Source organism: Charadrius vociferus, unplaced genomic scaffold (assembly GCF_000708025.1).
Source record: "Charadrius vociferus isolate BGI_N301 unplaced genomic scaffold, ASM70802v2 scaffold475, whole genome shotgun sequence".
Classification (NCBI taxonomy): domain Eukaryota; kingdom Metazoa; phylum Chordata; class Aves; order Charadriiformes; family Charadriidae; genus Charadrius; species Charadrius vociferus.
This window is the reverse complement of record NW_009648337.1, coordinates 392,774-408,855: the sequence shown is the minus strand read 5'-3', so window position 1 is coordinate 408,855 and position 16,082 is coordinate 392,774. Positions and strand designations below refer to the sequence as shown.

Below are 16,082 nucleotides of genomic sequence, written 5' to 3'. Positions count from 1 at the left end.
TTGTACCCTGGTCTGCGTATATCTGTATAAAGCGTATATGGGCATACACGTATAAGTTTAGGTTTAATTGGTTTTAATTTTCTTTGATTTAGGAGGAGGTGTTTTGGTTGTTTGTTTTTGTGGTTTGTTTGGGTTTTTTTACTGGAAAAAAGTGTAGGTTTCTTTTGAGCCTACAGGTTGGTAAGTTTGATCAGACGTATTAATTATAATGAAGCATTGCCTTATTTAGCATTGCAGGTGCACCTGGACTACTGAATTCATTTTGCAATTATCTTTTTTTCTTGTAAGATTTGTGTTGCCTATATATACTAGTAGGATATATTCCCCTTTATCGCTCGTAATGGGAAATTAGTGTCCATATATAGGTGGCATATATATACATTACACGATTATGTAGCTTTATGCCCTAATAAGTTAAGGTGACATGTGCAAAACTTTGTTCCTAACCATGCCCTGAATGCACGGGAATTAAAATTAAGTAGTTGCCTGCCCTCCCAGGAGGTATCAATATTTACTGTAAGTACGGCATCCAAAATAGTGACTGTACATATTTTGGGTGACTGATGAGAGTTAAATCGGTAAAATCCTCTGTATCTTCTCCTTTGTCCTGTATCTTTCTCCTTCGTCCTTTTTGGATGGAGCCATACTCTTCTCGGTGGTTCCCAGTGACAGGACGAGGGGCAATGGGTGCAAGTTGGAACATAAGAAGTTCCGTTCCAAAACACGGAAAAACTTCCTTACAGTTAGGGTGACAGAGCAGTGGCACAGGCTGCCCAGGGAGGTTGTGGAGTCCCCTTCTCTGGAGATTTTCAAGACCCGCCTGGATGCAGTCCTGAGTAATGTGCTCTGGGCAATCCTGCTTTAGCAGGGGAGTTGGACTAGATGATCTCTAGAGGTCCCTTCCAACTCTGAAAATTCTGTGATTCTGTGTCAGTCCCCCATTTTTTTTTAATTTGCTAGTATATTGCATTTCTTAGTACACTTTACGCAGCACACCTTCAATGGCAAGTCATCATCATTTTTGTGGCTAGCACATGTTTTTATGTAAAAAATATAGTTATTTACTATTAATAAAACTGGAGGAGGATAAGGCACTGAAATCCGATTGCCTAGTTTTGAGTTGAGAAACAAGGATCATAGCTTGCAGAGAAGTGTATTTCCAAATGCTGCTGTCATGATCAATCTCTAGCAATGGGTGGTGATGTCCTCCTTGCTGCTTGACAATGTTGTATTCCGCATACATTAAATACGTATAGTATATCAGGTTCTGTATTGGTTTTAATTCTCGTGCTCTTCCCAGGAGTGTGCTCTAAATTCTGTTTCTGTCCCTTCTACCATGACAGCTAGTATTACTACTGCACTTACATGACTATGAATTTTAAATCTTCATAACAGTGTGCCATGGTGTCACTGGGTGTAATGAAGCTGTTATTTGAGCCAAATGTGACAAAACTTCCTTTTTGAAACAACATGGTGAGAGTCCCATTCTCACAGGGATATCTGCAGACCCGGTGCATGTAGTGCTGTGTGGATGATAAAGGCATTGAAACCCTTATGTCATTCGAAGATAGGATTCAGCTGTATGTGGTTATCTTGCACATGTACTAAATTGCTCTTCTGCTATGGCATGTGTCTTAGACAAAGCATGCCCACAGGCACTTCTGGACATGTGGCTTGCTATTTCATTTGATTGTGGCTTGCAGCTTCTTCATTTTGCAGTGTTTAACCCATTCTGTAACGTGGCTATCTGTGTTTTAAATTATTTCGATAAAACTCATGACAACGGGAATGTGTCCCAAATTTTTGCGCAACTGTATTACTAGACATTGGGCTAGAAAGTGGTGTGGCCAAGGCAATAAGTAGCTTGATGGCAATAGGTAGTGGCTTCAGGAATGAGAGGAAAGAAAATGTTGGCGTTCTAGGCTTTTCCATACTAAATAGATGCTAAGATGTGTTGTTCAAGGAAATCAGTAATATGACACTAAAAGATAGTCACAAATAAAAATGCAATAATCAATTCAGAATCTAGCACTCACTGTTTCTTCACAGTTTGGGGACATTTAAAAGTAATTTTTCATGTGACCAATAATACTAAGTTTAGTGGTTCCAGTTTGTATTTTGAATGCTACAAGGACTGAGTGTCTAGTTTGGAGATTTTGGTGCAAGTTTGCCTCTGTAAATATTTTAAGAGAAGCTCATATGTAGCTTAGCATATTAGGGCTTCAGTATAAATTAGATGAGTCAAAGCAAAGCCTTGCTTACATGTAAAATTATTTCATTAGAATCAGTAAAATAATGTATTTTATTCAAACTAGAGTTTATTTCAGTGTTGGTGAGATGCTATTACCTACTTCTGGCTTTGAAGCCCATCGTTTTTTCCTCTCCTCCCTTCCCCCCCCCAAATTATTCATAAGAGCTGATGATGTTAATTTTGATATGCTAAGAAAATTATGCTCATAGGGTACTCTTTTGAGTTCTTCTGAACACATAAGATCATTTGTTGCATGATTCTTCAGTCCTTATTAGAACTGCATATAATTGTTGATGCTGAAAATTCTGTCTGCGGGCTAAGCAATGTGTGCAGGTTGTACTCGCTGTGATTCAGTATTGCAAAATGTAAGCTGTCCAGCATGCACATTGGTGAAGTGAGTCTTGTATTGCATCTTAGCTCAACTGATTTCAGCAATAGTGAATAATCACTGAAGCGTACACTGCTGTGCAGTCCTTCAGAACTTAAGTGTTCAGCGTAACTACTGTTTGCATGTGACCAAAATGGGAAAAGGGAGGTGTATACAAAGGAGTGAATTATAACAAAGAACACTTTCTGCTTCAGTTCTTGTTCAGAAAACATATGTTCAGCCATGCAGGCAACAGTTGGGGTAAAGACACACTGTAGGTTTGGAAACAAAAGGCGTGTTCTTTTCTTGCATTCACAATGTTTTCAAACATATTCACTTGTTAGGGACTAGCCTGTCAGCTGGATCTTCTTGCAGGCGTGATTTCTTTTTCCTGACTTCTTTCAAAAGCTTTTTCCCCACAATGTTTTACACTTCATATAATCCACTATGCATGGTAGGCCTGCTTCAGTCTTTGTGCTATTGATGATTCAGAGGTGGAGGGGCCGTGCTCTGGGAGAATGTGGCTAAGGGGTAACCTTTCACTCACCCATACATCTGAAGATGCTAAGCCACTTGTATTCCAAATAACTTGAGTGGTTTGGTTGCTCTTTCGTGATGAGATGGGTTATGCTTCGCCTTTAGAACATTGCCAAACCGATTAGTGCAGCAAAAATGGTTTGAAAGTGTTGATCATTATACTTTTTTTTCCTTTGTAACAAAGTATTGAAAAAATCTTTGAGAGGCATATCATAACTGCATTGAATCACCCAGTAAAAAAGGTTCTACACTGGAAATTCATTCAGTTTTGGCATGCCAGAGTAACCAAAAATTACTCAGCCATTAATTCTGTTTGGATTCCTTTTTCCTAAATATATGGTTCAAGATCCTAGTATAAATATGCTTATATAGGCGTAATGGTTATTTCCAAAAAAAAAAGTCTGCCTGGTTTAATTTATGCCCTTTCAACTCCTGTAGCTAGAAAATGGACTGCTTTAGCTCCACAGGTATAGTCAAATGGTATGACTTTCTAGTGTAGACAAGAACTAAAGTTTCTTTGGAAATGTCTAAGTGATCTACTCTCTGTAGGCTTTTCTAGGTCGAACTACTCATCTATCAAGTCAGGTATTCATCCTTTGTTGTCAGCAGTGAATACCTCAAAGAGAGGCAGGGCTCCCTACATTTTAATGCATGTAGACTTGTATATGGTGCTTCAGCATATGTCTAACTAAGCATTCTACTCTCTAATTGGGTTACTTACTTGCTTAGATTAGATGTGCACCTTTGAATATAATGGTAGGGGAGAATATATAATCTCTGTGGCAATGATTTCACACCAGCAACTTGAGCCTCCATTCCTTTTAGCCTATAAAAATAGAAAAATTACGTATCATTCATAAAATACTCTATTCCTTTATATTTTATGTAAATACAGACATAATACTTGACTCAAAGACAGACTGTTTTGATGTTGGAAGTGCTCTATCAATAATCAGAATGGTTATAGAGTTTCACGTTGGCTTGTGGATTATTCATGTATTCTGTTGAAGTATTAATAGTATTAGCTGAATGCAGTAGCCTGAGAAGTTACCACTGATGAATGTCCAATGATTAGGATTTCCCACGTAAGGCCCTTCAGACCATGGCGATCATTTAGACAACCAGAAAATGCACAGACAAGAAAACTCCATGTAAATATTTTCTAATGGAAGGTGCCAGCAAATACATCCTTGCCAACATATGTCAAAACTGCCAGAAGATCTGTGAGGATGGGGATTAACTTTTTAGCACTATCGTCTTAAGAGCCTTGACAGGGAAACATTGTTTAAACGTTTTTCTTTGACTGCATATGACTGAAAAGATGTTAACGGTAGATAAAACTAATATAAAGGAGTTAATGATACTGACATATATTCCAAGTCTGCACCTTTTTCTTTTCATTGAGCTCTGTGTCAGACATCCTTGAGAATACTACAGCTTTGAAATAAATTGTCCTTCCTTCTCAAATGAAATTTGATGATTTGTCTGCAGTCTGATAAAAGAAAGCACACGCTAGTATATTGCTTCTTTTCAGGAATTTTTTGTTTTGTTTTATAGGCTCTTTAAAAGTAAATTATGTTTTAGATGTTGCAGTGACTTCTCTGACTCTTAGGAAGAAAACAGTTAATAATAATTTCTTTCCTTTCAGCTCCCATGAGCCTACCTTCATTGTACAGTTTGCATATAACAGCTAGTAAGAGTAGAATGTACTGAACCTTAAACAAATCTATTAGGATCACCATGGCAAGAAACTGGGAAAATGGCAGGAAAAACGAACAATGATTTTGTAAACCCTCCAAAGGTCAGAAAAAGGCTTTCAGTAAGTATGCAGAGGCTAGAAATCAAATCCCATTTCCTATCATAAGAAACCAGTTGTTTTAGCAGCAGTGGTTAATGTACTGTATGTGAAAGATTTAAGACTAGTTGGAAAGCTTTGCTTCTGTTTTATTAGGCTGCTATTGAAAAGCCAACAGCATAACTTCAACTAGGTGCTTTGAGATTTCTTAATGGGCTGTCAAGGGCAAGACACCAGGTCTGTGCTATACTAGCTCTTTCCTGTACATTAAAACAACAGGGGCCAAATGATCATATACAGAAGTATGAATTACTTGATGCTTTCTCTGTTCCATATGGTCAGCCATGTCTTTGGCAATTAATCATGTGCAGAATCAGTTGAGTGCTCTCTGAAGCATTGAAGTCAACATTTAGTTGTACCTGTGCCAGTGGGGGCAGTGGGGGTTACGAGCGTAAAATAGCAGGATGAAGAGCTGCTGGCGCCGAAGCCAGAGCAGCTGGCTTCTATAAACAACACTTTTTTCCTCTTTACCTCTTTTTTTTTTTTTAACTTTCTTTGACAAACATGAGCCATTTTTCAATATCATCCAAAATATGAGGGTTGCTGAGTGAAACTGTGATATCTGGCATAGTGGATTAATAAACAAAAGGCAGAGAATTGGGTTTAATGTGCCCAAATTACTGGGTGATAACTTAAACCATACTGGCTGCTTCCATCGTATCAATGAAAACGGGTGCATTTGCTCATATTTTAAGTAAAAGTTTTAAAAGTAAAGAAGAAATGAGCAGTGGTTTGTAAGCAATTACTAGCTTTTTTATCACATAGAAGTTATGACATGTTAAATTAACATGGCTTAATAGATTTCAGGTTCTCTTTTTAATTTATTTTCCCCCTGCTAAAAGGCACAGTGTTCTAGTTTTACAAACTTTGATCAGGATACTTTTTGCCCTAAGAGCAAAATATAAGTCAGAAGATACAGAACAACATTTAAAATTTTAGCCCTGCTTACAGATTTTACACTTTGCCTGTCCTTTCTGTGTTAGTTAGTTATTACTGAGAGATGACTGCTATATTAAAGTAGAAGTGGGTAGTAAAGATTCAGAAGCTTAACCTATTTAAACTGGTGGTGAGTAAATTAAATCTTAACTCGGAGTGAAAAATCTGATTTGTTGACCCAATAAAGTGGGACCAAGAGACAAACTGTCCCAAGTGCCACTTTAGTTCAGACTGAAGGCTAATTTGTCTGACAGAATACTAGGCTTCATGTCTCCAGCTATGCAATGTTTCTAGCCTTAAGTCTGGCTCCTCGAGAGGTCTGTATTAAAGGAAGGAAAATCCAACTTTAAAAGACTAACAATGTACCAGTGTGAGTTTTGGAGTGTTTACAGTGTGCTCTTTTGTTGCGGTGTTTTTGGGGGGTTTTTTTGCTTGTTTGTAAACAAGTTGTGGTATTCACCCTGGATACATACAGTTAAGCAGGGTAGTGGCCTGTTTATGTTGAAAAGTAGTTTCTTCTGCTGTGTATCTAAGAAAATAAAATATTGTTGTAATCCTAGTACAATACCTTGGTTAGCTCTGCTAAGACTAATAAAAAGTATTTAATTTTGAGTGTGTATCCTGAGTGAATAGTAAGACTTCATTATAACAGTTTCTATTCAGTCTGGTGTCACTGATATATTTTGTCAGTGGATATGAGAGGAATATGATATTGGTCTCTTAAAATCCTATCTTGCTATATGTCAGTAGAGCACTAGATTTAGTTCTGCCGCTGTACCAGGAGGGAGAGTAAAGGGTATAATTTCCTAAATATTATCTTTAACATAGAAGGCTGTATTGGCAACTGATATATATATATATATATATATGAGTATATAGCTTTGGGATTTTTTGAGAGGTGGGTTGTGTGTTTGTTTTTAAGGCTGTGCCATTAGGGATTTAAAAGGAAATGCCCTAAATACATCAATAGATCTGTAAAGAGAATTGGGCAAGATTTGCTGAAAATATTAACAGTACCACTTATTAAAGAGACGTGCTGCCCAATGATACAAGAAGTTGCTTCCCTCAAGTGATAAGCGATTTGCGTAATCTCGTTGCTTAGGTTGTCCAGGATATGTTTTTGTCAGCTCAGGAAGCAGAAGAAAGTAAGTTTCAACAATTTGTAAACATTACCACCCTCAAGAATCTCTGTGAACACAAGGATGAGATAAGACAGGCTGTAGGGCTGGTTACGTTGTTTATTTATTCTACCGTCCTGCTGTCCTGAGCGTGCTGAAAAACACTGAGTCAGTGTTGAGCCCAGTTCAGAAATGTGAAGGCTTCACTCAGCGTTGGGCTAAGGGAGCCTCTGCAGACAATTATCTGTCATTAAAGAACATTAAAAGAATTGAGACACAAGGTCAGATTTTCTTTGATGGGATGTGCAACTATAGTGATGTTCAAAAGAAGGTCATTCCTGCGCTTTAGAGCAGGGGTGGTATCGGCTGGGTTTCTGATGGATTTTTATCAGTGTTGATGTGAGGAAATGGCTTTCCCAGCTGATAACATCTTTGACCGAGTTTCTTGAACCCTTGACCTTTATCAGTCAAGGTATATATTGAATCCCCTTGTTAAAAATAAATCCCAAAACAAGTTACATGGAAAAGAAAACTTCCAAAGGAACGTGTTTTATAATATTGTTTTACCCAGAATGCTGCTTTATTTGTTACAATTTGGGACTTTTATTGAGATGATAAGAATAGCAAGTTATTAAGAAATGCCTCTATAAAAGCTACATATCAAGCCCTGCACTCGCGTTCTGGGTAACCTTACTGCCCTCAGCACCCTTAGAAAACAAGTAAATCAGTTAAATTGCTACGTATTGTTGTTATACGTTGCTTAATAATACTATTTCACCCTCCAGGTAGCTGCAACTGTACTCACAGGGCTCAATAGAGAAGCGTGTATGATGTCGGTGTCAAACTGTGAGTTTGACTTGAAATGTGTTCATCACCGCTTAAGTGAAAGGTGTTAACATAAGGCTGGAGCAATATAATTGTTCTCTCACTAAAAATTAAATTATGTTCAATTTCCAAAGTTACTATGTTCCTGTAGATGGAGGGAACTTTAGGTGGTGGAACTCAGTACCAAAGGTGCAATTTGGCCAGGCCATCAGGATTCATACAAAAGCTTTATGTGATTGTGAATACTTGGAGAAGGGGTCACCTGTTTTCTCTGACTGATAACACTCAAATCACATCATTTTTTCATTAGATTTTAACTGAAAATTCTTTAGGAACTATCAGTTCTCCATGCTCTATGCTTTGGGAATCACTTATTTATGGCATCTTGATGTTTGTTGCCTGCAAATAACTATGCTTTCAGCTTTGTGAGGCATAGCGTCATTAAAATTTGGGCTTTTCCGCAGTCTCGGAGAGTAGACTTCTGTGCTGTCACCAGTGGATTTCCCTGTCCTATTGTGATTAATAAGGCCATCCAAGGATTCTGAAAGGGAAATCTTGGTGTCCTGTGACCTAGCTGTATGGCTACAGTCTGATCTTCCTATAATACAGAGGTAAGCTTTAGTTACAGTGCTGCGTCAAGTCTTGCACATGGTAAGATATGAAAGTTAAAGCCTTAGTGGGTATATTTATTCTGAATGACACAGAGTGTTAATTTACATCAATTAAAGAATGCACATCTCTTCATCTCGTGTGAGTATGTTCTCACATGCTGAAGTCCTTTATCAAATCCTGCTGTAAACTGTGCAGCTGCTGGCGGTGAGGCTGTAAGATCAGGACTGTTGAAGTTGGCGGATATTAGAGCTTGTGGAAAAGATGTTGTAGGTCAGTGCAAGGGAAGCCCATGTCAGGGAATCCTTATCTGAAAATACTCTCTGGCTTTTTGTTTGCTTTGTAATGTCAAAGCAGGGTCAAGAATGTGATCTGTATAGACAGAGTTTTGAACATTTTGGGTTTTTACAAGAAAACGTCCTTTGATGTATAAGTCCCATATGACGGGGTAATGCCTTTTGGTAGGCCAACTGACAGAGCTGGGAGGTGGGGAGGAAGATGCTTTTTGCTCTTTGTCATCTGATGTTGGTGTAATAAAATGATTTTCTGTCTCAATGAACTCTCATGCTTGTTACAGCTACTTTACATAGCTTAAGTAGTGTATAATCTGCATATTATTCTTTCTTGTGGAAAAAAAACCACAAAAACTTGTCAGGCTGAGGATAGATCTTCCTGTTTTCACAAACTGGAGATAATAACTATTTATCTCACAGAAACCCCAGAGGAATTTTAACGGGTGTACATTTGGGCAGGGCAGGATGTAGTGTGTGAGAGATGTTGAGAGGGGGCAATATGCCATGTCTTTTTGTCACGTTGTTCCTATAAGAGAGGCCATCCTGGGAGTAGCAATTGCAGCTCTTGATGCTATTTCAGTTGTATTTTCAAACTCAATTCCCTAACTGCTCAGGTTAGAAACATATTTTTTTGCCTTCTTTTCTGTGAAAAAAAATAGGTTTGTGCAAGCATTCTGCACATTCAGTCATCCCTCCCAAAAGCGTTTAGATACTTTGCTATGTTTGCAGAACAAGTGACTGAAGTTTAGGATAGCAAAAATAATTAAGTGAATATCGGTGGCTGGTTGAGGCGAGAAAGGCAAATATAACATCTCCACTGAAGGAAGAGACTGCTGCATCCACTCTAGATCTCAGGTTGAACTGCTGCACACCAAGTCAGCATGTGTGCACAGGTGGACATATGCGTTGGTAGAATGTGCCATTGCTTTCCCAAGTTGACAAACATGGGGAAATAGAGGAGGAAATAGTGGCTTAGTTGGCAGTTGAAGGCAAAGACGGAGTGAGGGAGCTGGAGTTAGCTTGCTGGGTGGATGAAGGCTGTTAAGAAGATAGGCAGTTTCGTTACATCAACACTAACCGTCGACACAACATTTCGGGAGGCCAATAACTTTCGGTCTGCAGACACCGAGTGTGATCTTACTCCACAATGACTTAAATCCATTGTGTGTGTGTATATATAAAAGCAATTTTTAGTTTACTCCATAAATGAAAAAAGGTAGAGTTTTACTACTTGCTTACATGAAATATTTCATGATAAAGAGAATATGGGGACATCATCAGAAATTCCTTTCAGAAGATACAACACAGTTATTTTCTAATTTAGCTTCACTAAGGATCAAAAGGGAGGGGGAAATCCCCCAAATGAATGCTGTATTGAGGGAAACATTTCTGATATGATTTGATACGAGAAAATACTTAGAAAAGAAAAGAATTATGTCTCAAGAAAATGAGAGCTAGAAAGCACAATGTCTTGTTGTGTTACTTAAAGCAATGAGATTTTAAGGTTTACCTTATATGCCATGTACATTGATTAAATACCAAATATATGGTGGCCATTTCTAACCATCATTTACTGTATTGATTTGTCAGCAGTGGAACTGTAATAAAAAAAGCTATTGATTTACTGTCCCTATTTGCTTATGGGCTTTTTATTAATTTTACACATTGTTTCCTATTTCTAGATTCTAGTTTTTATGTGTTTTTTTCCCTTTAAGACAAGCATGGTCCTCTCTGAAGTTGGAAAAGAGGAACAAATTGAGGAACAAAGGAATGAAACAATCAGCTGCCTCTTGCTGGTTCTTACTGAGCGACAAAGGCTGCGTAAAGAATGGACAGCAAGGTGAGAAATTTGAGAAAAATAGTAAGATAATAAAATAAGAAACAATATCAAATATACTCTTATAAATCCACTTTGGGGGGCAAGTTGACATTTTAGAAAAAAGTGAAAATTTTTACTTTTCAAATGTTTTTTCCTTGAATGGAATAGTCAATGTTTCTGCTTCTGATTTCAGAGTTCCTTTGAGGAGCAGAATGCTCCCTTACTGTGCTTATATAGTGCAATCTATTGATAATAGCTTGATAGGCAGCATACATATTTGAGGACTGGTATCACCTAAGTGCCGTAAAGTTTTCCTTATATTGCTGACGGTATGAGCGATGCTACTTGCTGGCATGCAATGCCAACAGATACCCTTCTTGTCTGATTTCTTCACGATCCTCGCATTTTCTCGTGGTGTCCTACTGATGTTAGCTGGGTTGTGTTGGGTAAGATTGGCATAAACGTACATATTGCTAGAGTTCGTATCATGTGACTTTTTTATTATGCCTGATTTCTTAAATTGAACTCATCACCATGGTAATAAATCAGGTGATGTTGTTAACAATTTAAAGTTGTTTATGTTTTTATTTGAAAAAGTTTGTTACTAGAATGTAATCAGATGAATGCATGTCACCCACTACAGATACATCATACTTGTAGTTCTTTCAGAAATATGTGAAATTTCCACCATATACTGCCTTGTGTCCTTCTCTTTAGCTGCTAAATGAGTTGGTCACCTGTTTTCACACCTATTTCTAAAAGCTATAGATTTATACTCATTTAATAATCTGTTTTGTTATTTATGATGTTTACATAAAACATCTAACAGTCTACAGTTTTCAGTTTTCTTTTAAAAACAGATGTCCTGTGCTTACAATTAAATACAGGTTTTAGTCAAAGGTATTTTTTAATGAGATTTTGTTAATCAAAATTAGCACTTAACTGGCATGATTTTTTTTGTACCTGCCTTAAATGTTCCAGTTAAGGGAGTTCTCCTTTGTTTGTTAGTGTATAATTTTGGAAAGTTCCTGAAAATTCCCTGAGATTGACTTAAAAAAGTAAATTGTAGATATTGGATCTGACGCTTGAGTGTCTTTGCTGTTCCCAATAGTTACAGTGGGTGGACCTGAAACATTTTAGAAGCCTTAGATAAAAATTAAACATTATTACATAGTAGCAATTATTATACAAATTAGAGGATGTGTTTTAAAATTTTGCATTCTTACGAGTATGGAATGTTTATTTGTATATTCACCGGTTAAGGTCTCAGAGTGGAAAAGAGCTTAGTAAGGTGGGTCTACAATATTGTTTGTTTTATCATGTGGGGGTTTTGTTTCTTCCTTTGAGGAATTTAAGGGATTTTGGGGGTGGGGTTTTTTGCCTTCCATCACCATGCTTAATGAATAATGTGAATGGTTTCACTACATAGGAAACAGAGGTAATCACTTAAGGCTTTTCCATTGGACACATGCATCTCTGTTGTGAACTGGAATAGAAGGCTTCCTAGAGATAGGAAAAGGCTAAACAATTCTAATGAGTGGAACATCTCTTTAGTGTTTGTTTAGAACAATGATTTCCTAATATACGAATCATAGCATTTGGGACTTATTTAAAAGTAATGTGGTTACAGTGTTTCTGGCCTCTGCCCACACTGTACTGGGAGGCTGGAGCCAGCGTTGCCGTTGTAGCCGTAGTCTGGTCTCTGACACATAAACCCCAATGTTCCGGGGTTAGGGGGGAGAGGCACAAGCAGACGAAGTGCAGGCCTCCTTAAAACTAAACACCTGAAAGAAAATTTCAAGAGCATTGCGCCTTGAAAGTTCTGAAAGAAAGTGTCCTTTGAGTATTAAATATCCATAATCCTTTTTCTTTCCATTTGATGTTTCCCATCCCAGTGACCTATCTGAGAGTCTCATCCATATGATCTGCATAAACAGACTGTTACCATACACCTCACTTTACTTCATCAAAGCTTCAGCTAGATGTCTGGAATGAAGCACTGACTGTGGTAGCCATCAAGCATACGGTGGTGAAAGTTATAAAACGTCCGCCGTGGTGCTAGCAGGGCTGCCCATGTTTTAGAGATCAGTCTATTGTGTACTTTGGAATTACATGAGAAAAATGTGCTTGGACAGGAAATAATTAGCACTTGTCAAAGGGCAAGCAATAGGTTACAGTATTTTACTTTCAACAGGCTATCAGGGGATCAGCTAGATTAGATAATAGAATTTTTTTTTCCTCTGGAAGTTAAATACAGATGACTCTAATTACCTTACATTGTGCATTAGAGAGCACATTATGAGCAGTACAACTTCAAGAAATTTAGGTCAATGAAGGGAGGGCAGCTGGCAAAAACTTTACTCTGCACTTGGTCTTTGTAGAGTTATGTAGGCATTCTGTTCTTCCATGGGTTTTGTGTCATTGGCACCCTAAAAAAAAAAATACGTGCTGGGAACTGTTAATACAAATTGATTCAACTTTTAGAAATTTAGCCTTTCTCAGGGAAAGGAATATGAACTGTTTTGCTATCTATCTGCTTGGTTAAAGCATGTCCTTGTATTATTTACTTTGAGTTGTACTAGTGTTTCTGCATATTAGTGAACTGAAATTACTCTTTATTTCAGATCCGTAGTCCAAAACACATGGTAGCGTGCTTAGCGTTATGGTTCACAGTTTCACATACTTTTGACTCAAACATGTCATCAGTATCTTAAGTATCTGAGCAGGTCTTCTAGGGATTCAAGTTGTTTTCTGTTGAGTGGTAGTGATCCAAAATACTTCAGGTAGGACTCAGTGAATGTCCTTTAAGTGTTAACAGAAATGGTCCAGAGTTTCTAAAGCCCCAGATTTGTTTATTCTGCATGATAGTGCCTGATGGACAGGTTGTTATAGCTGTTAAAGAGCTGCTCTAGCCCTTTGAACCGACCCCTTCTTGACCTCTGCTTATAGAAGGTCACTGTTCAGCGTATAAAGTAGGGGGAACCTTAGATTCTACTGTAGAGGGTAAAGGGAACAGTTGTGAATTTTGGACTAACCATGCAAACCTGTAGACTTTTTAGGGTCACTGTATGATAATGAAAATTGTTACCAAATTATATGGAAATTTAACAGCAATAGTGGGAAAGAGAGGGTGGAGTCTAATGCATTGGGTTTGATAAATGAAGTGTGAAGTTACCCATCTGGCTCTAGACAGCCCTTTTTTTCTCTACGAAAGGGAAACATTTAAAAATAACCATGGTACATCTAGAATCAATGACCCATACAGAGAGCTGGAATAGATCAAGATTTAATGGTGGCTGTGGAAGAAATTATCATTTGAAAAGTGAGACAAAGGATGAAAAAGTACAGTTCAATATCTGCACCTGATTCATTTTCAAAAAAGATCTTAACATTTTTACCCCGTTGATCATGCTATTGACATTTTTTTATTTTACTTTTTGACTGGAACCACAGAAGTTGTTATATCATAAAGAAACACTTTAGCAAAAAAAAAAAGGTACTTGAATTTCAAGACAGAATGTTGCACTTTACCTGATCAGTAAATGCCCAAGAGAACTGGACTACAGTTCAATAAAAATTGTATCTCTTATTCCTCCAAGTAGAACTTGTATCATGTTATAATAATATTGTCTTTAGTGCTTGCATGTCATCGTGCACTTAATTGCTAGTATTTTTTTGCTATATTTTTATTATAGGTACATTTACTACCAAACTAATTTGTCATCAATAAATCAACAACAGATTATTTTCAAGGATAATGTTTAACTGCATTGAAATTATTAACTGCTAGGAAAAAACATGGTTAGTTAAACCATTACTAGTATAAGTCTTTTTTCATGCAAAAAATTTATTAGTCCAAAATGGTTTTATTATGACACAGACTCTGATGTCCATTTTGCTATTTCCCTGAGTGAAATTGCACCATTTCTCTTAGGGGGAATTCAGCCAGGTAATGGAAAATGTAAAGTTTTGGAGAAAGACATAATGAAGTGGAAAGTTTGATAGGGAAAATAAAACTATTTATGATGATTATATTTTCATAGTTGTGCTACTTAGCCAAATTCTGAAATCTTAAGTTCTCTCTACGTCATCGTGTAATGACAAATTGACATAGTGAAAACAGAATGAACATTCAATAAATAATTTGGACTAAAGTAAACAAAAAATTCTTCTGGTTCAAGAGATAAACAGCAGAAAAGTGTTACTTGATTGTATCTTATAAGAGTCAATAGCTTAAAACCTTGGCTCATTGAAATAACACAATGAAAAAAATTTATTTTATGAGGTCATTCAACAACCCATAACATTTTGTAGATCTGATCACTGTGTATTTTTAGAATTGTTATATTCTTCCATCTTTGCACAACACTTCAAGAAAGAACCTCTTACTCATGGCAAGTTGTATAAATTTCAGGTTTCAAGTCAAACTTGAGCTATAATTCCTTAGCGTTTTTTGCCTTTGTCAAGCCCCTTCTTAGATCTCACAGTTTTGACAGAACAAGGTAAAGGTACGGGTTTTTTTTTTTTCTAGCTACAGCAAACGTTTATCATACTGAGATAGTCTTACCTCTCAGCAGTGAAATCTGGATTATTATGTGGCTATTTATGTAGGAATTTAAATTATAAGTACATAGTGTAACAATTGAGTCCTAATCTGTGATAATGCTGTTTGGTTCTATAATAAGACCAATGAGGAATATAAGAGTGGAATTCTAAAACAGTACGCATGTGAAATGAGGTACAAACAGGAAGATTTTTATATATTTTATTTTCTGTTCTGAAAGTTTTCGGGGTTTTGGATTTTTTTTTTATGCCTTACCTCTTCATAACTTGCAGTTTTACATCATATCTAATAAGATAATTGAGGTAGATCTTATTCTTTTTAGCTCTAGTAGAAGAAAATGCTGTTGATGTAAAGACGGAACATATCTGCTTCTGTAATAGAAAAGTTCACGGGTTAAGAAGTTAGCGTGGGCTTTGGCAAAATTGGAGCAGTTTTTTTCCTTCTGTCACAGAGTTTTTGTATTTTTGTGGAACTCACTAAATGCTAGTTTTTTTAATGAAATGTGGTAATACCAGTTGACAAATACTGAAATTTTTTACACTCTCACAGGCCTGCCAAGATGATAAATATATGAAATATTGTGAACTCTTCAGAAACTACTGCAAGTGGGAGCTACACTAGTTCCAAAGATTTAACAGACAAATTGCAGAGGCATTAGAGTCTGACAGAGTGAGGTTTGGATATTTGGGCTGTTTAAAACTTTTGTGGCTGTTTTGTGTAACATTAGAATGACAGATTATTTTTTTTTTCCATGTTGAGGAATCCAGCATTCATGTTTCTGAAGTTAATAAGGATTTCAGTACAAATAGATGCCTGATCTCCAGTGGGCTTTTTGTAACAGTTGTGCTTTCTGGACAATATGTGTGTCAGCTGGAATGGATACTCAGTAAGTTAGCAACAGGCATAGA

At 37.0% G+C, this 16,082-nt stretch overlaps 1 protein-coding gene across 1 annotated transcript in view; it reads left to right on the top strand.

Annotated features, from left to right (window-relative positions):
• The window catches only part of FTO (fat mass and obesity associated), a 205,686-nt gene that overhangs the window by 59,176 nt on the left and 130,428 nt on the right, over window positions 1-16,082 (top strand). The window contains exon 7 of the mRNA XM_009885075.1: window positions 10,507-10,631. Within this exon, the coding sequence (XP_009883377.1) occupies window positions 10,507-10,631 (125 nt within the window). The remainder of the gene's footprint in view (window positions 1-10,506; window positions 10,632-16,082) is intronic.